At 37.9% G+C, this 20,068-nt stretch overlaps 1 protein-coding gene across 2 annotated transcripts in view; it reads left to right on the top strand.

Moving 5' to 3' along the window:
• KCNH8 (potassium voltage-gated channel subfamily H member 8) overlaps positions 1–20,068 on the top strand; it is a 418,936-nt gene that overhangs the window by 195,079 nt on the left and 203,789 nt on the right. For both annotated transcript variants that reach the window (XM_043967854.1, XM_043967853.1), the window contains one exon: positions 13,168–13,295. In XM_043967854.1, coding sequence (XP_043823789.1) covers positions 13,168–13,295 — 128 coding nt within the window. The remainder of the gene's footprint in view (positions 1–13,167; positions 13,296–20,068) is intronic.

Raw genomic sequence — 20,068 nt, 5'->3', positions numbered from 1 at the left:
ATGCTAGACTTTCTTAGAGACTTTTAACACAAAGCTATTTTTCCTAATGTATATAATTATCTTATTTTCTTGCTACATTGATTTGGATTGGACAAAAGCTTTAATTTTCCATGATCAAAATGGTCTCTTTTTTCTTTTATAATTTCCTTTAACATGTATCTTGTAGGGGCAGCTAGGTGGCACAGTGGATAAAGGCCCAGCCCTGGAGGACCAGAGTTCAAATTTGTCCTCAGACACTTGACACTGACTAGATGTATAATCCTGGGCAAGTCACCTAACCCTCATTGCCCCACAAAAAAATGTATCTTGTAATAACAATCTTCTGTTATACAAAATTGTGAATGATACAAACTTTTATTCTCCTTTAAATTTCATGCTTTGATTTTAAATATATAGCTTGTTCATTTTGCAACTTATTGTATTATATGTTTTAAAAGATTACTCTCCACTTTTCCACTACATTGTTTTTTAATATTCCCAGCAATTCATATTTTTCCCATAGGAGAATATTTCTGTTTGACACTCATCAAACACTAAATTCCTATATGTGTTTGGTTCTAATCTAATCAAACATTTAATTAGCAACTGCTGTGTGCAGTGCATTGTGTTGAAAAAAAATTAATTGTCCTTGTTATATTGCCACTGTTAACACAAATTAAATTTACAGCGCACTAAAATGCCTAGATCTTTCTGTTGTTGTTGTTATTTAGTCATTTTCCAGTCACATCTGACTCCATGACTGCTTTAGTGGTTTTCTTGGTAATGATACTGTGGTGGTTTGGCATTTCCTTTTCAAGCTCATTTTATAGATGAACAAACTGAGGCAAACATTGTTAAGTGACTTGCCCAGGGTCACACAGAAAATAAGTGTCAGAGTCTGGATTTGAACTGATGTCTTGCTGTCTCAAGGCCTGGCATGTCATCCACTATTCCACCTAGTTACCCCCTCAGTCCTCTTATGGTGAACTAAACTTATCCATGCCTGGCCCATCTTGTACTTAGGAAATTGGCTTTTTGAAACCAAATGTATCATTTGACATTTACTCTTATTAAAATGTATCTTTCAGAAGACCGAAACAATAACAGGAGATGGTTGACTATAAATTCACCATGGTTCAATGGCAATCATGTCAGGACTAGAAATAAAAGCCAAGAATGAATTCAGTAAAGATGTCAAGAAATGCTAAGACCAAAAATAAGGGTTTCGCTTTACTTGGGAAGTATGAGTAAAGATGGGATAGGAAAATTATTCATGATAAATGGGACAATTATAACATTCAAAAGTAAAACTACTCAATTTTTATTTTGATTCTATTATCTTTATCAAGGCAAATAAAGGACCCATCTTAGGAGTGGAAACTAGATTTTGCCCACCCTATTTTTCTCTCAAAGGCTTCAGTTATATGGGAGATAAAAGCCAGAGTAGACATGTGGCCCTCATTGGAAACCAAAATATGAAGAGGGAAAAGCTATCTTTCTTCATTTTAAAATTATCAGAATCCTTCAATGTACCTCTAACCCTTACTACATACTTCTCTTTCTGCTCTTCTTTTTCTCCTGGTTGAGATATTCAGTGTCTCCCAGGATTGTCTTTCTTAGCCATACCTCTTCCTTATCTCCCAAGTCGAAAATACCATGTTCAGTAATATGTTACCAGCTAATCTGATAAAACTCTTTGTGCTAATGCAGAATAGCTTATAATGACTTAACATGAGAACAAGCAGGGTGAAATAGAAATGCTCTATAGATTTGGGGTCAGAGAACATGGGTTCACATTCTGACTCTGCCAAATATTGGTTAGGTGACCTTGACCAAGGCATTCCAGCCCTCTGGGCTACCATTTCATCATCTTTGAAATAAGACCATTGGATGACTTCAGGGGATGCTTCCAGATATAAATATATGATCCTGTGTTCTTTCCTTAATGAGTGATGTGAATTATAATAGGGTCTTTCTTGTGGAAGGTATCACAATCCAGTAAAAAAAGACCTTTTAATGGCAGCAAATAAAAGTCCTAGAGTAGTTCTTTTTTGTGGGGCAATGAGGGTTAAGTGACTTGCCCAGGGTCACACAACTAGTAAGTGTCAAGTGTCTGAGGTCAGATTTGAACTAAAGTCCTCCTGAATCCAGGCTGGTGCTTTATCCACTGCACCACCTACCTGCCCTCTAGAATAGGAGTTCTTAACCTTTTTTTTGCATCAAGAATCCATTTGGTAATGTTGTGAGGCCTGCAGACTCCTTCTAAAAATATTTTAAATAATTGAAGGAAATGTTAAATGTTTAGTATATGGTAGTGAAAATATAAGTGTAGTGATTTTCCCATCCAATTCACAGACCACTCTCCAATCTATTCATAGATCCAATAGAAAATCTATTCACAGAACCCAGGTTAAGAATTCTGCTTGCTCTAGAGAAAGATGAAGTTGGAAGTGAGAGATTTGGAACATGAAAGCTTTTTGTCATCACTCAAATGACAATCCATGTAGATGACTGGCTACTATTTACATTAAATGAGGTAATTTATGTAAGGCGCAGAGCAAACTTAAAAATATTATATAAATGACAGCTCCTCTAATTATTATTGATTTCTATAAAGCTAGCTATTTTTATACATGAATAAATCATGTCCTCTGTGGATACAAAGACTGAGAGACAGCATGATACAGTGGAGGAACACTGTATTCAGAGGCAAAGGCCTCAGGTTCAAATTGTTGCTCTTTTACATATGAATACTTTGACCTCCTTCAAGTTATTTACTCTTGTCTGGCCTTAGTTTTCCTCCTCTGTAAAGTGAGTGAGTTGGACTCCATGGTCTGTGATATCCTGTCCATCTCTAACATTCTGTCATTCATCATCACCACTATTGAAGTCTTTGGAGGATTTTTCCCAGAGCCTTCTATTTCCATTAAGTTTTCTTCTGAGAATTACTAAAAACTGGAGTCAATTAGTGATTCAGTTAATGGAGGACTGACTACCTGAAGGATCTGTGATTTCAAGAGTGTGGGGAACTCTTGATGTGGGATCTCCCTTTATTTATACATATTGGAACCTCTCCATGACTTCCTAGATAAATTCAAGGGAGTTGTCTGAGACACAGAGGGGCTGAGTTATTTGCCTAGGACCGCAAAGTAAGTGTAAGAAAGTGAATATGGACCCAGGTTTTCCTGGCTCCAAGCCCAGAACTCCACAATTTTACCACACTACTTTCCGTTAAAACTATTTTCAGGGGCGGCTAGATGGCGCAGTGGATAGAACACCGGCCCTGGAGTCAGGAGTACCTGAGTTCAAATCCGGCCTCAGACACTTAACACTTACTAGCTGTGTGACCCTGGGCAAGTCACTTAACCCCAATTGCCTCACTAAAAAAAAAAGAAAAAAAAACTCTTTTCAAATGCCACCTTCCATAGGAAGCTTTTTATCATTATACCTAAAAGAGTAATAGCTTGCATTATACCTAAAAGAGTAATAGCTTTACTTAGCACTTAGTATTGCCATGCATAATGTTAAGAAATTAACATTTATTAACTCATCTGATCATCACAACAACCCTAGGAAGTAGGTGTTAATATTATGTCCATTTTACAGTTGAGGAAACTGAGGCAAAGAGAGGGAAAATGAATTGCCTTGGATTATATATCTAGTTCCTGAGACCAGACTTCCTCATTCCAAGTCCAACATTGTTGAGTCCATTGAGCTCCTTACATGCATTGATGCCTTTTCCCCAAATCAGCTTTTATGTATTTCATCTATAACCATGTATTTACATGGGCTATAAGCTCCTTAAGGGAATGTATTGTTTGGCCTCTGTATTTGTATCCCTATAACCTAGCACAGAGCCCGACACATAGTAGGGGCATAAAAATGATTTTTGATTGATTGCTCGACATATGGGGTAAAAATGAAATGCATGGATTTCTCTGTAGCTGAAGGACAATAGGAATAATGCTGTTGAAGTTTCTGGGCCATGTGGAAAAGGATAAATAGTACTGATACAACTATGGAGGAAGGTTTAAAGACAACCAAATAAATTAAATGTCTGTAAGTCAATAAACATTTATTAAGCACCTACTACTACTCGACAGGCATTGCCTTCTTTGAATAGATTTTCCTCTGGAGATCAAAGGATAGAGTCCAGCTTCATAAGTTGTGAAAGATTTAAAAATTGAATAAGGAGTCAATTGCACTGATGACAGCAATAAGTCTGACAAATATTCATATCTGTCATTTTATGGTACCTTAAAATCTATGAAGAATTTCACATGTCATCTCACTTAAGCCTCACAACAATTCTGTGAAGAAGGTTGCAGCTCATCCCCCTCCCCTTCTGATAGACAGGGAAATTGAGACTCAGGGAGGTTATGACTTGTTCATGGGGCCAACAGCTCATAAGTACATGAAGAAAGCAATGAACACAAGTCACCCTAACACTAGTGATCTAATCCACTGAACCACTGCTGAGATAGATAGATAGATAGACAGATAGATATTTTGAGGTTTGCAAAATGCTTTGCCTTATCTCAGTCAGATTATTCAAAACAGCCTTATGAAGTAGGTACTACTATTATCCCCATCTTGTAGTATTACAATTAGGTGGTTCAGGGGATAGAGCACACTGGTCCTGAATTAATGAATTCTTGAGTTCAAATATGGCCTCAGATACTTTCAAACTGTATGAGTGTGAACAAGTCACTTAACCACTATCTCCCTCAGTTTCTTCAATTGTAAAATAAGGAAAATAATAGCACCTGAATCCTAGAGTTGTGAAGAATAAAAGAGTTAATATTTGTAAAGCAATTAAGATAGTATCTGGCACACAGTCGTGCTTAAGTAAGAAATACTTATTTCTTTTTACTTTTTCCCTCCTTCCTTCCTTATTTCCTCCCTTTTTCCATTTCTCCCTCATTTTCTTCCCTCCTCCCCTTTTCCCATCTTTTCTTTGTCTCTCCCTCCCTCCTTTCTTTCTTTCCTTCCTTCCTTCCTTTCTTATAGATGAGCATACTTAGGCTGAAAGTTTAAGTGACTCACCCATTGTAAGAATCTGAAACAGAATTTAAAGTGAAATCTTTCTAAGTACAAGTCCTAAACTCCAGGACACACTTGCCCATGATATGCTTCAAAGGGTGATGATTTTTATAAAATTGTATCTGCCCCATAATTCCCCACTCTACCTTCTTAATCAGTCACTTCAATTGTCACAGCGAAAGGCTGGCTTTAGCACACCTTCTCCAGAATATTGCTTTCTAAACACATTTTGCTAAGTACTTACTTTAAACTAAAGGGAATTGCTTGAGACATTTAATTTTATGTTTCTGATTTATTTACTCAATACTCAGCAAAAGTGAAGATTATTGATATCTGAGAGCACTTTATCCTTTTCATAAACCCATTCAAACCATCCAACTTACAACAGGAATTTTCTAGGAACAGTCAGCAAAATGTAAACTTCATAAAGTCTCATTTGCTTACAAACTCAAAAACCCATCAGGCCCACATAGATTTCTCATCATATTGCCATTGATTTAGAACTGGAAAGGACTTTGTAAGGAGCTCATCTAGCCCAAACCACTCCTTTGATTGATGTGGAAAATGATGCCAGTGAAATGAAGTGACTTGTCCATGATGGAAGAGGTCATTAGTGACAGTGTCAGGATCTGAACCCAGATTCTCTGACTACATTACTACAGGAGTATTTCGATTATATACTATTCAAATGTTGTGAACTTTTATTAACGATGGGAGGTTGCCAAGTGTATATTTGAGTAGAAATAGCAGTGATTGAGGGCAGCTAGGTGGAGCAGTAGATAAAGCACCAGCCCTGGATTCAAGAGGACCTGAATTCAAACTCAACCTCAGACACGTGACAGTTACTAGCTGTGTGACCCTGGGCAAGTCACTTAACCCTCATTGCCCCACAGAAACAAACAAACAAATAAATAAATAAAAAGAAAGATCAGTGACAAGACTTGGGAGGAAAGAATGGGATGTTAGCCACAAAGAACCTGGAACCCTTCTAAGATTCAGCCCTATAAGATTTCTAGAGCTCTTGGTCTTCTACTCCCTTTCCCACCCTAGATCAATTTTCATATTGAAACCTTTTTCGGTTTGAATCCAGAGTCAGGAGGGAGGGGAGGGTCTACTTTTTCTTGAGTCTGGCCTGTAGTGGAGACTGATACCTCTGCTCCATGTCCTCCTACAGCTCACTCAGAAGGAACTCTACCAGCCCCACCTCCTTGCCATTGAGAAGAATGACTCTCTCTGTTTCATCTCCGAGGGGGCACTGTTCCACATGCTCAGGGAAATATGTTCCTTCTTCTGATGACCATTATATTCAGAAATACATAGTTTATGCACTTCCAAGTCTAAAACACATATCAAAATTACTTTTACTATTGTTTTCTGACTTTCCCTCAGATAGCTGGAAGTTCATGGTGGGAATATAAGCTTCCTGAGGCAGGAACTGTTTCATTTTTGTCTTTGTAACAGAAGCACTGTCTGATATAAAAGAGGCACTTGATAAGTCCTTGTTGAATTGAATATAATATTTTACACACAGTTAATTTTTTTTTTAAATTCACTTATGACCCTTCACTAGAGGTATGCTGCCACCAGGTGGCAGTTAGGTGCCATGGTCACCTACTGAGGTCTATCTATGAGATTTTCCCAGAGTTCCAAAGTGTAAGGCTCTGCTTGAACCCATTCAGATCTATAATCATACATTTCAATTTCTTTTTGTATAAAAAATGAAACCATAGTATTTTAACAAACATCCAAGTGGTTAATTCTTTAGAGAAATTTTTTTAAAACAAATCTTAAGTTAATATATGGATACCTTCCTTTCTTATTCCCATGACACCTTATCCAAACCTTCTTCTTATTCATAGGGTTTTGTTAGAAGGTTAACCTTTAAAATTTACACAGAAATCTTAATTTCCTGTAAAAATCAGGGAGGCAGCTAGGTGGAGGTGGATGACAGTTTTGGACCTGGAGTCAGGAAGAACTTGAGTTCAAATCCAGCTTTAAACACTTCCTAACTATGTGACCTAGATAATGTCACTTAATCACTGTCTCAGTTTCCTTATCTGTAAAATGAATGTAATTGCATTTACCTCCCAGGGTTGTTGTGAAGATTAAAATGCCATATAAAAATAACTAATATATATATATAGAATAAATACATAAAATTTATTAATTATTTAGTTAGTTTATTCTTTTATTAATATTATTATCATTATTTTTTGTTGATAATAAAGTCTTCCCTGAGAACTGATTCTTTTTTCAGCCCAAGGAGTCTTTATAAGAGCCTACTTAAAGGTTTTATTTTTGTTTCTTCCTCTTGTGTTTTACCTTAGGACTATCAACATCCACGATGAGTTCCCAGTTTCCTGGGATGGGTAGGAAAGGTCTTGGCATGGCAAACACAAACTCTACCCCACCCCAAATTACTCTTCTCCTATGATTGAATAAAAGTGTTCTGACCCCTCCCCTTTGGTGGCTTAATCTTCCATACAGTGACTGAAGTCAATCAGTACCAAACCTAGGTTTGCAATAAAAGGGAATGAAAAACAACAACAGAGAAACAAAGGATTCTTCAATCTGAGATTCATGGTTCCCCCAAGTAGTGCACAGATGGATTTCTGGAGGGTCTATTAATTTGGGTGGGGAAAATTGCATCTTTATTTTAAAATAATTTATTTCTTTTGTAATTCTTTGTACTTTATACATCTAAAAGACTGTCATTCAGAAAAGATGTTAATAGGTTATGCCAGATGGCCAAAGGGTTCCATGACATACACCCTCAAGGTTGAGAACCTTGGGTTTAGCACCATCTTTGAAAACAGAACAGAACCATAAATAGAATGTCAAACATGAGTTTTCTTTTGAAAACAGGTATAATACCAGTAAAGAAGCCCCCAAAAGTGTTAAAGATTAGTTTTTCTGGAGATAGACAGGGAGAGGGACGGACAGACAGACAGATAGACAGAGACAAAGAGGCAGACAGAGACAGACAGAAACAGAGAGCCAGAGCCACAGAGAGAGGCAGAGAGGGACAGAGAGAGGGAAAGAGAGGAGAGAGAGAGAGAGAGAGAGGGAGAGAGAGAGACAGAGAGGGAGAGAGGGGGTGAGAGAGAGAGAGAGAGGGAGAGAGGGGGTGAGAGAGAGAGAGAAGTTACTTTGTCAAGCACTAAGGGTTCAAATATAAGCAAGCAAGACAGTTCCTGCTGACAAGAAGCTTCCATTGGGGAAACTGAAAAGGGAGTAGGAAAGGGGAGGAAGAAGGGAATACCAGAGTAGAAACTTGAAGTGGACATAACCTAGAAATGCAGGGTAGGAATATTTCCATGAAAGAAATGGCCTATCAGAGCCCAGGGTTCAGGTTCCAGAGGCAGAATCCAAGGTCCTGATGGGGAAGATGTTGAGATGCCTGCCAGAGTACAGAATACATGGCTTGGCAGCAACCAGAAAATACAATCTGATTCTACTAGTCATGGAAATGCTGTCAAAATACAGTACCCTAGCCAAGTATTTCTATTCTAAGTATTTACTTTTTTTTGCCTATAGTCATAGAAGCAACCATCCTAGAACGTAAGTGATGAAATAAAATAACATCAACTTGGGAATTGTAACCAGGCACGAAAAAAAAAAAATTTTAGTAAAGGATATGGATGAAAGTATAAGTAGAAGAAAGGTTAGCAAGTGAGAACAGGTTGAAGAGGCTTATAGTTAGGAGGCTTGCTTTTGAATACTGAATATGGAATTCAGGGATGTGTGACCTTGGGGAACTAGATTAAATTCTCCTAAGCCTCCATTTGCTCAGTTGTGCTTAGAGGTAGGAATTATTAGGGCATCTATGAAGTCCTTGTTAGCTCATGAGTCTATGACTGAAGAAATTTAACAATGTGTTTCTAGAGGAAAGGATGCCTCAACTGGCTAATCAATCAACATATGGTTTTTGTTTTGGGGTTTTTGTTTGTTTGTTTTGCAGGGCAATGAGGGTTAAGTGACTTTCCCAAGGTCACACAGCTAGTAAGTGTGTCAAGTGTCTGAGACCAGATTTGAATTCAGGTCCTCATGAATCCAGGGCCAGTGCTTTATCCACTGTGCCACCTAGCTGGCCAACATGTGTTTTGCAAGAATCAATTTTGTACCAGACACTATGCTAGGCAGTGGAGATATAGATAAAAAAAATAGATAGTACCTGCCCTTTTCTGAGGGTATATTTTGATCTTCTTTGTCACCACAGCAACTTTCTATGGTCAGCATTTTTTTTTTCTGTTGCCTCATTTTCCAAGCTTATTTCTTGATTTTTAACTCTTTGCTTCCAGGGTGGAAAACTAATCTTTAACACTTTAACACTGTTCCAAGCTTCAGGGGATTTCTGCAATTGATTTCAGAGATACTTCTAGGAATTTAGAAGGTTTTAATTCTTTAATTATTCCAAGGGGGCATGATTTAAGGCGAGGTATGTGTACTACTCTCCTGTACTGTACTTTCATCTGCAAGAAATGGTTGGCCTGCTTTTCTACGTTGGAACTATGAACAGAGTCCCACTCCACTGTGGCTACAAACTCCAGGGTACTTGTGCTCCTACCCCACGTGGGACTGCTATGTCTGTGCTAGGGCTGGGTCTGTTTTGGCACCTGTGCTGTACAGCGCTCCACTCTCACTCTGATGCAAAAGACCTTTCCTACAGACCTTCTAAGTTGTCTTTAGCTGGGAAATGATTTCACCCTGTCTTTTTGTGGATTCTGCTGCTCCAGAAATTATCTTATGGCAATATTTGAAGGTATTTGAAGGGGTCTTGGGGAGAGCTAAGGCAAGTCACTTCCTTTCCTCCATCATCTTGGCTCTGCCCCAGTACCTGCCCTCAAGGAACTTACTTTCTGTCAAGGACAACACATCACTCTGTGTGTGTGTGTGTGTGTGTGTGTGTGTGTGTGTGTATGAGGAGAGTGGTAATTAATGAGCAGTGGCATTCATCCTTTCCCTGACAAATGAGAATATCTATACTTAATAGTGAGCTAATAATAAAATTCTTTATTGGGATAAGGCAAAGAACAACCTGCTACATTCTAGGAGTCCTATAAATTTCAGATAAAGAAACAGAATGTCAGCATCAACTATTTTGAATAGCGATCACTAGTACCCCAAAATGATGTTGTCCAAGTTATTTTCCCCTAGCAGGTCCTCACAGTTTCTCATCAATGAAACAGGGCCAATGATACTTGTACAACTAATCTCTGTTACTTCATCCATGAAATCAGGGACTGCAAGTAAATTGTTTAACAGGACTAATTTCTGTACTCTTATGAGGTAAGACTTTAGGGCAGCTAGGTGGCACAGCAGATAAAGCACCAGCCCTGGATTGAGGAGGACCTGAGTTCAAATCTGGCCTCAGACACTTGACACTTATAGCTGTTTGGCCCTGGGCAAGTCACTTAATCCCAGTTGCCTCTCACACACACACACACAAAAATAAGATTTTATCTTTCAGGCAGCTGCGCAGTGCAGTGGATAACATACATGACATGGAATCAGAGAGAATCATGTTCAAATCCTCCCTAAGGAACTTATTTGTTGTGTGACCCTGGGAAATTCACTTATCTTCTTCATGGCTCCCTTTCCTCATCTGTAAGATGGGGGAAATAATAGCACCTACCTCAGGGTTGTTATGGGGATCAAATGAGAATATAGAGTGCTGGAAACACCTTAAATAGGTCAATAAATGGTTTATGTTTTTATCTAAAGATAATTACAGCTGATCTCTACTGGTGATCTGGTGATCAATCCTTGGGTTGGATGTGCTCTGCATTTTCTCTATTTACTAAGCAAACTTCTGATCTGCATTAAATTGCCCTACAGGGATAATAGTGGCTGACCTAACTGATCTAGCCTTCTCTGGAAGTTCTAACCCTCCCTAGGAATGATGGGATTGGTATTCCAGTCATGAAGAATGAAGCAATCTCTAGGACCTAATCATCCCTGTGTAAACTAATAACAATGTTTTCCAAGACCAGCAAAGTTTCAAACCCTGAAATAGACTTGGAAGGCATAGCTTGCCAACCTTCTCATTACATTGCTACATACACTGTTCCTTCTTCCCTCAATAGGAGTTTTCTACTCCGCATGCAAATTTACCTGAAATCATTTACTTCTAGAAGAAGATTCTGTGTATAAACGCAAAAGACAGGAGTCCTCTGTGGGCCTGGACAATTAGACAGTCAAAGACAACATCTTCATGTTTTGTAGCATAGGGAAGTCAGTCTATTGGTCTCTGCTCTATTTCTATTCCTCCCACTAACAATAAAGTAAAAATGGACTCTCAAAAGTGATCCACTTTGTGGTTTCTATGCTGCTATTGCAAGTTCAAGTTTAGAATAACATATAGTACACAGAGTAATGCAGTTGGCTTCAGGAGGCCCTGAGTTCAAATCTTACTTCTGATACTTATTAGCTATGTGACATTAGACAGGTTGCCTTATGTTACTTCTCTGAGGCTCCATTTCACCATTTGTAAGTTTAGAATGATAAAACTTATTCTATGTGCCTCATCAGACAGCTGTAAGGAATACATTTGGTTAAGATTTCAAGTGTTCCTGGGGCAGCTAGGTGGCACACTGGCCCTGCATTCAGGAAAACCTGAGTTCAAATCTGGCCTCAGACACTTGATACTTACTAGCTGTGTGACCCTGGGCAAGTCACTTAACCCTCATTGCCCCACCAAAAACAAAATATTTCAACTGTTCTTTAAAGATTAAGCAGTTCGTGGTAGTTATTATTTTTAGTAATTCTGAATTAATATCACAATATAACAGTATAATACATAATGTTATAATTGAATGTATAACATTATTTTAATAATAATTTAATCTGTAACATCTTACATTTTATAACATAAAAGCTCCTGTATATTAGAGTGGTTATGAAGCCCCAAGAACCTGGAGTCGGGTAGACTTAAGTTTAAATCCAGCCTCAGGCACTTACTAGCTATGTGGTGCTTGGCAAGTTCCTTAAACTTTGTTTCCTGGTTCCTTAATTCTAAAAAGTAGAAAATAATAGTGCCTATCTCACACAATTGTGATGATCAAAATGAAATCATATTTGGAAAGTGCTTAGCACAAAATCTGGCACATAGCAGGTATTATATATACAATTATCAGCATTGTCATTGCTTTAGACAGTGGGAATAACTTTTTTAAGTCACTTAGATTGTACTCAGAGCTGGGGGGAATGATTATTCAAAGAACTCTTGGAAGATCATAGGATCATAGATTTAGGGTTAGAAGGGACTTCAGAGACTATCCACTCTATTCCTTCATTTTGCAGATAAAGAAACTGAGGCCAGAGAGGTGAAGAACTTGCCAAGAGTCACAGAGGTAGAGGAGCATTTGAACCCAAATGCTGTGATTCCAAATCCATCATCCTTAAGATTTAGGATGGAAGGTTTTTGGTCAAGGGCCATGATGTGCATTATTCTATAGCGGCCCCAAAACTACCCATCTCAGAAGAATCATCTTCTAAATACAAATTACAAAACCACTAGTTAGTTCAGTGGGATGGAGTGGAGGATGGAAGAAACATAAATTATTCCTATTCAAAACTTGGTTTTGTTAAGACATACATACATACAAACCAAAACAAATAAAAAGTGCAAACATACACATAAACATGAAGAAAAAAACACCAGTGTTTGTATTTCAATGTTTTCCCAACATGTTGCATTTTTTCATTTAAATAATAGTCTATTTGCAAATAAGATAAATATTGGGGAATAAAGACTGGTGTTCCAGAGAAGTCTTAACCTCCTAATATCTCTCAGCTAACCATGTTTCTTCAAATGGGCTTGGCATCAAAAAGTCTAGATTTGGAATCTTGCCTGAAATATTGTGGGACACTAGACAAGACAGAAACTATCTGTGCCTCAATCTTCTCATCCATAAAATGAGTGAGTCATATTCAATGAACTCTATGGTGCCTTGCAGCTCTAAATCCATGGTCCTACAAAATGGAAAGTGATCCTAATTGAAGTGGAACTTGGGAGGTGACACATCCTTTGGGGGGGAGGGGCTGAAAACACACCTATGTGAAATAGATGCATCAAATTGGCATGGTGTGTGCAGACTCCAATAGACCCACTCTTTGCGCTTAATGAGTGTTGTTTTTCTACAGACAAAGCCAAAGGAAGAGGCAGAGCTGGGTCCCACTTTGACACAGCCCGGAGACGGAGCCGAGCAGTCCTTTATCATATCTCTGGACACCTGCAAAGAAGAGAAAAGAACAAATTGAAAATCAATAATGTAGGTGTTGAGCATACAAGGCGAAGGCTGTCAGGGGAATGTTTTATTTGTTTGAAGAAAAAAAATGTGCAGGCTGGTTGGTTATTGGCTTTACTGAACTTCTGAGCTTCTGATTTCTTTTAAAGAATGAACTGGAAAAGGTCAGCAGTCATATGGTAAATCTGGAAGAGCAGTTACTGATGGCCCTGTTATCACTGCAAGGAGATTAGAATATTATCATAACCCAGTACAATAGAGCAGTGGGGCAGTAGTGGTAGTGCTCTTTTGGCTCTGCTTTATAGAACAGGATAATACAAAGAGTCACATTATACATGCATAATTGTTGTGGTTGTTTAATCCACAAATACAAAATGAAATTTTTCAAAATTTAATTTTCATTCCATCCATTTTTCCCTTATCTGATTTTATATAATGAATTTTTCCAGAGGGCCCATGACTCAATTGAAGTTCTTACTTTCTTTAATATTTTTAAAACTCTCTATTTTACAGAAGACACAGATAGAAATTTCATAGTATAAGTGTGGATTTGAAATGACATGTTGGAGTGCAGTTTATAAAGCAATATACTTTTGCTAAATTGAAACCTAAATGATATTTAGAGTGACATATACCTCCAAAGAACCCCAGTAAATACATGTGTCTAACGAAGACAATCCATTGGTCTCGGTAATGCTTGTGATTTGCCTTATTCTCCAATTTTCCACCTTTTTAATTTTGCAAATTATTTTTGTTGTTTAAACAAAAAATGAGGAGAAAGTGAGTATCCTTATTATCTTTGTTTAATGGAGAAATTTGAAACCAAAGTAGTTAAAGGCCTTTAGTCCCTTGAATTTGGATGGCTAAATGATCATAACAGATTTGAATCTGTGATTTGGGGATATTGTATTTAAATACCCACTGTACTGGAAAGACCAATAATCATTCAGGTGATTTTGAGATGTAACAACTTGACTAGAAAACATAGATTTCTAACATGCTTATTGATTAAAAAATGAGGATCAGTATTGGATGGAACATCAACCCTAATGTCATGTTTGAATACATGTGGAGACAAGGAACAGCTGAGACACCTTCCTGACCAACTTCTTTTTGATTGAGAGATCTTGGGAACTAGCCAATGTGTCAGATAAACATCTCGAAAAAATGGAAGTGTCTATTGGCAGCACATCTTAAAAACAAATCTCCATGTCTCTATATGTATCTTGGATTTCTCCCATTTATAGTTGATACCAAAATCATATTTCAGTCCTGTTTCCTAAGTGGGACTTAGCTGTGGAAGCATAGGATGTGCTTGGAAATCCATAGTCAAAATGCTACAGATATGAATCTCCTTCCCAAAAACTTACCTTTTTAAAAGTATAAATAAGATACTCCTTTTGGACGCCAGGTTTTTAGGGAGTAAGTCCATAATTCAATACATGCCTGCAGTGAGTGAGGCCCATTTCATTCCAATGCACTCCAGAGATATTCTATCTTTAAAAGAATGGATGGGGCAGGTAGGTGGCACAGTGGATAGAGCACCGGCCCTGGATTCAGGAGAGCCTGAGTTCAAATCTGGCCTCAGACACTTAACACTTATTAACTGTGTGACCCTGGGCAAATCACTTAACCCCAATTGCCTCACCAAAAACAAACAAACAAACAAACAAAAGAATGGATGCCTGAATGACTATTTCCTCCTACTGCCAAATGGATTGATTTCAGACTAGTGAGAGAGTTTTATGCCATTGGACATATGAGTGAATGAATCAATGAATCAATGGATGAAAAGCATTTACTGCTTACTATGTGCCATGTAGTATGCTAAGTGCTAGGGATACAAAATACAAAACAAGACCATCCCTGCCCTGTTTGGTGAGTTATGGTATTCATTCTTGAAGAGACTTTATTGCAGTGTTAGAGCTAGCATCTAGAATGAAAGAAGGAGAAATATCTAAAAGAACCAACATGTATAATTTATGCTAAATAATCCAGGCAACAAGCTTATGAGCAAATATTAGTTGGTTGAACCGCTAATCATGAAAACTAAGACCATTAAAAACTTTTAGTTCAGGGGTGGCTAGGTGGCGCAGTGGATAAAGCACCGGCCCTGGAGTCAGGAGGACCTGAGTTCAAATTCGGCCTCAGACACTTGACACCTACTAGCTGTATGACCCTGGGCAAGTCACTTAACCCCCATTGTCCTGCAAAAAAAAACAAAAAAAAAAAACAAAAAAAAACTTTTAGTTCATTTTCAGATAACTATAAAATTAGCTTAAAATTTGTTCATTGAATATGCCATTTTTCTCTTTAGATTGTGATTTTTTAAAACAGACTTTACTTAAAATTAGATGAAAAAAATACCAACTCCCACTGTTTAGCTAATGTGTTTAATTGCTAGTCATTTAGAAAGCTTCAGAAGTCCATGTGGAGTGTTACACACTGGTGTAAATTATTCGATCTGAACTTGAATTTACCAGGTATTAACTTATTTCTTAATGCAAATCAGGACTCCCAATTAACAAGTCTTGCTGTGGAGATACTGCCAACCCAAATTCCATGGCACTTTATAGTTTATAAATTGCTTTCTAACAATGACTCTCTGAGTTAGGTAGGATATGGATTATTAAGCCTATTTTTCAGAAGAGAAAACTGAGGCTTGGTCAATCAAAGTGACTAGAGCAACAATAGTTTCCACTTCTATTGCAATTTAAAGTTTAAAAAGCATTTCTCCTGTAACAACTCACTAAGATGAGGGAAGTACAATGTTTCTTTTCAAAGCTATGACTAGGATCAAACAATCAGGGCACAGAAATTAAAAGGATGCCATTATCACTTTCATTCACTCAGGGATATAAAAACAACTAAGTGTACCACTCAGCAAAAAGAATTAAAAGTAAGAATCTACAAGATAGTGTTTTTCCTCTTTCCAATGGCTATGCCCAATGGGAGCTCCTCTCTGGATCATTTCTATCATCCTGAACATTCTCATCATACCTCTGACCATTGTGGCTAATGACCCAGCATTTTCTATCTCCCCTCCCAACTACATTTATCTTAAAAAGCTGCTTTCAGGTTATGATTCATGTGCTGTTTCTAGGGGCTAAAATTACTAGTTAATGTCTTTGATTGCTATCCTTAACTGAGAGGAAGCAAGAACCTCGAAAATGTGAAAAGAATTTCCTGGAGTAACATAGCTAAGCTAAATATGATGAAAACAGACATTATTATGAAAGGTAGAATCGCTGAAAGTCAGAAGAAGTAGAGAAAGAAAAAGAAATTACTAACCAGGGATTTTCCTTTTGGGGTTTAAGAAACTTGTTTTATTTTGAATGTTTTGATAACTGAATTTCAATTTAGTTAGCTTCTTTCATAATCTTATATATCTTATTCTGTGCATTTAAAAACAGTATTCTGAGGGATCCATAGGCTTCACTAGATTGCCAAAGGCACTCTTAACATTAAAATGATAAGAACTCCTAAGAAACAATCCCTAATGTGGAAAAATCATTACCTGAATGATCAATCAGTCAATCAAGATGCATTTTTTTAAGTTCTTTGCTCTGCCAGAGACTGAGGATATAGACACAGTTAAAGCAATCTTTGCCTTCAGTGGCCCTATATTCATTTTCTCCCTTTGTAGTTTATTAAAATTTAAAGACTTGGACTATAGCAAGCATTAAGACATAGCATCTTATACAGCAGGACCCCATAGTGCCCACTTCCATATCCAAGAAGTCTTCCTCATTTGCTCCTTAACTTACCAATGAGGGCAGGGACTTTCTTCTTTTCCTATGTGTATCCATGGAAGAAGATTAACAAAATGTTTGGCACTTGGTAAAAACTTGGTAATGTTTTCCATTCATTTATTTATGTGTGTATTCACTCACTCATCCCCTCTAAAATAAGTAACTTGAGCTAGATAGACCCTCAACTCCCATCTACTTCCAGGATAGTATCATTGTACTGGAGATTGGTGTTTCTTCTTCCTAGTCCTAACACTGTCTCTTCCAGTAATACTTAGGGAAAGTTGCTTGATTTCTCCATACCCCAGTTTTCCCTTCTATAAATTTGGAATGACTCAGATTCCTATCTAACTTAATATGATTTCATATCACTCAGAGTTAAGAAAATGATCTAAGTGAAAGCCTTTACAAAGAGGCCCAGAGAAGTCTGTCCTTTTATAGCACAGTGCTGGAATCTTCTCCATAAAGGATGCTGCACATTTTTCTTTTCCCTGCCCGATGATTTGAGAAACAAGTTTATTTCTGAATTCTAAACCCTTGCTGATTCTGAGACCAACTTCCTAGGTGTATTGTCTTCATGTAAATCACATAGGTGGAGGTTTGGAATTAAATCACCTTGACTTGTTATTGTCATTCATTTCCCATATTTGGATAATTTGTAAAGCAGAGGAGCACATAGCCCTAGCACTGTAGGCACTAAATAAATATTTATCATAATCAATAAATAATGGACAACCAAAATCCACATGACTTTGTCGCATTATTCTTTAGACAAACTCCATATTGTTGAAGGTTATAAATAGCATCTGGTCCATTCCTTCTCTACTTTCTTCCAAAAGCTTATGGTTCCTTCTGAAAGCTGCATGCATGGGCTGATTTTGCATCAGAAATGTCTTTGATGACATTTTGATGTGTCCTGCGGGAATGGGAGGGCAGTCATTGTTTCTGCTAGGGACTGGATCAAAACTCAGGCAACAGTCTATTTGTTTTAATTAGGACTAAGCTTAAATTAGTGTTTAAAAAACAGTTGAGGGGGTAGCTAGGTGGTACAGTGGATAAAGCACGGGCCTTCCATTCAGGAGGACCTGAATTCAAATCCAGCCTCAAACACTTGACACTTACTAGCTGTGTGACCCTGGGCAAGTCACTTAACCCTCATTGCCCTGCAAAAACAAACAAACCAAAAAAAAAAAAAACAACACTTGAAATAACCTTTCTTTGTGAAGAGCATGACTGAATCTCATTCAAAATTTAAGGGACCACCACCCCTTACTATATTATATATCAATTACATTTTAAAAAACATTTTGTAAGCCTCCACTACAAGGAGGTGGCAGATCATGATGATGATAATAATAATAGCAAGCATTTATGTAATGCTTTAACAGTTCCAAAATATATTGCATTTTATTTTTACAACAATCCTGTAAGGTAGGTGCTCTTGTTTTCCCATTTTACAGATGAAGAAATTGAGTCTAAGAAAGGTTGAGTGGCTTGCCCAGGGTCACACAGCTAATAATTTCCATGAGGCAGTATTTAACTCTGGTCTCCCTAATTGCCTGTCAGGCATTCTATCCACTGTGCCACCTAGCTGTCACTACAGATGGAGGGATCAGAGAAGGCCACTTGTAGGCAAAAACACTCAAGGGAGATGGTGGTGAGGAAAGACAACCTTCCTGGAAAGAAGAACCAGCTTATGCACAGGCACAGAGAAGATGGAATGTTACATGTGAGGAACAGCAAATAGAAAAGCAGCTGAAATATGCATGTATGAGGAGAGGTCAATGATATTGAACCTACAGAACAACACTATGCCTGCAATCCCTAACCTTGAACTTCTTCCTGGCCCCTTCCTTCCTATAGGAACTCTTTGCATGATCAGAAAGAATCCCTTTGAGGTAGAGAAGCTAGCGTGTCACACATCATTCCTGATCAACAATCTGCTACAAAAACCTGAGAGGTTCTTCAGGCAAGCCAGATAAATATTTGGCTTACATGCATTAGAAGCTATTCTGTTTCTTTTCTTCAGGGGCAGATGTTTAACCCTAAATTTTCTAGTATTCCTAGAATTGTTTAAAATTCCTGTACCCTTGGAATCTCACTCCTACTCAACGGTTTGGTGCCCACTAGCCTTGAATCTTGGCTAGTAAATGCTTACTACCCATACTACCTTACCAAAATCTTCCAGTGCCCTCATTTTCCTATTCTAGAAAATGAAATGAGGGAGGAGAAGTCAGACTCTAGTTTCTGAGATCCCATTTAGGTCAAGATCTCTGATCTTGTCAAGCTCTTTCTATGTGCAAAGCACTGGGCTGGATATTCAGGATACTAAGAGAAAATGTTTGCCATGGGAAACCTACCCTTCAGTTGTTCTGGCTTGGGGTTCTTCCAAATATTTTAATTAGCCTTGACTCCAATTCCTGGACAATATCATGGAATAGTGAGAAAAAGTCCTAGATTTGGAGTCAGAGGACAGAGGCCCAAATCCCCAGAGTTACCATCTGTATGACCTTGGGCAAATGATTTCACCTTTCTGGGTGTCCATTTTCTCATCTGTAAAATGAGGGGATCGGACTGTGTATTCTCTCGAGTCCCTTCCAGCTTTGTTAATATAATCTCCTTGAGAACAAGAACTCTCTTGCTTTTTCTTTGTACCTCCTAGCCTGAATATAGTAAGTACATCCTTAATGATTATTAATTGGTTACTATTTGATTCTATGAATAAGATGGGGAATCACTACATCAGACAAGCAGCTGACCAGGACCTGTAAATCAAGAACAGTAGAAGCTCAAGCATGGGACAGAAGCATTATGGGTTGTCAATTATGTCAATTATGGGCTGTCCAATTGAACAGGCAGTGGTTTGGGAGGTGCCATGGGAGGCTATCAGTACTCCCAGGCAAATGAGAACAATTGACAAGAAATAAGAGCACCTGAGAACACAATAAAATAATAATATCAATCATTTACCTGGCAAAATCTTAGCCCCTTGAAGGCAGGTAATGCTATTGCCCTTTCTTAGTCATTTCAGTGCTTATAACATTAACT

This window comes from Dromiciops gliroides, chromosome 5 (assembly GCF_019393635.1).
Source record: "Dromiciops gliroides isolate mDroGli1 chromosome 5, mDroGli1.pri, whole genome shotgun sequence".
In the NCBI taxonomy this organism is placed as follows: domain Eukaryota; kingdom Metazoa; phylum Chordata; class Mammalia; order Microbiotheria; family Microbiotheriidae; genus Dromiciops; species Dromiciops gliroides.
This window is presented reverse-complemented; position numbering and strand designations above follow the sequence as displayed.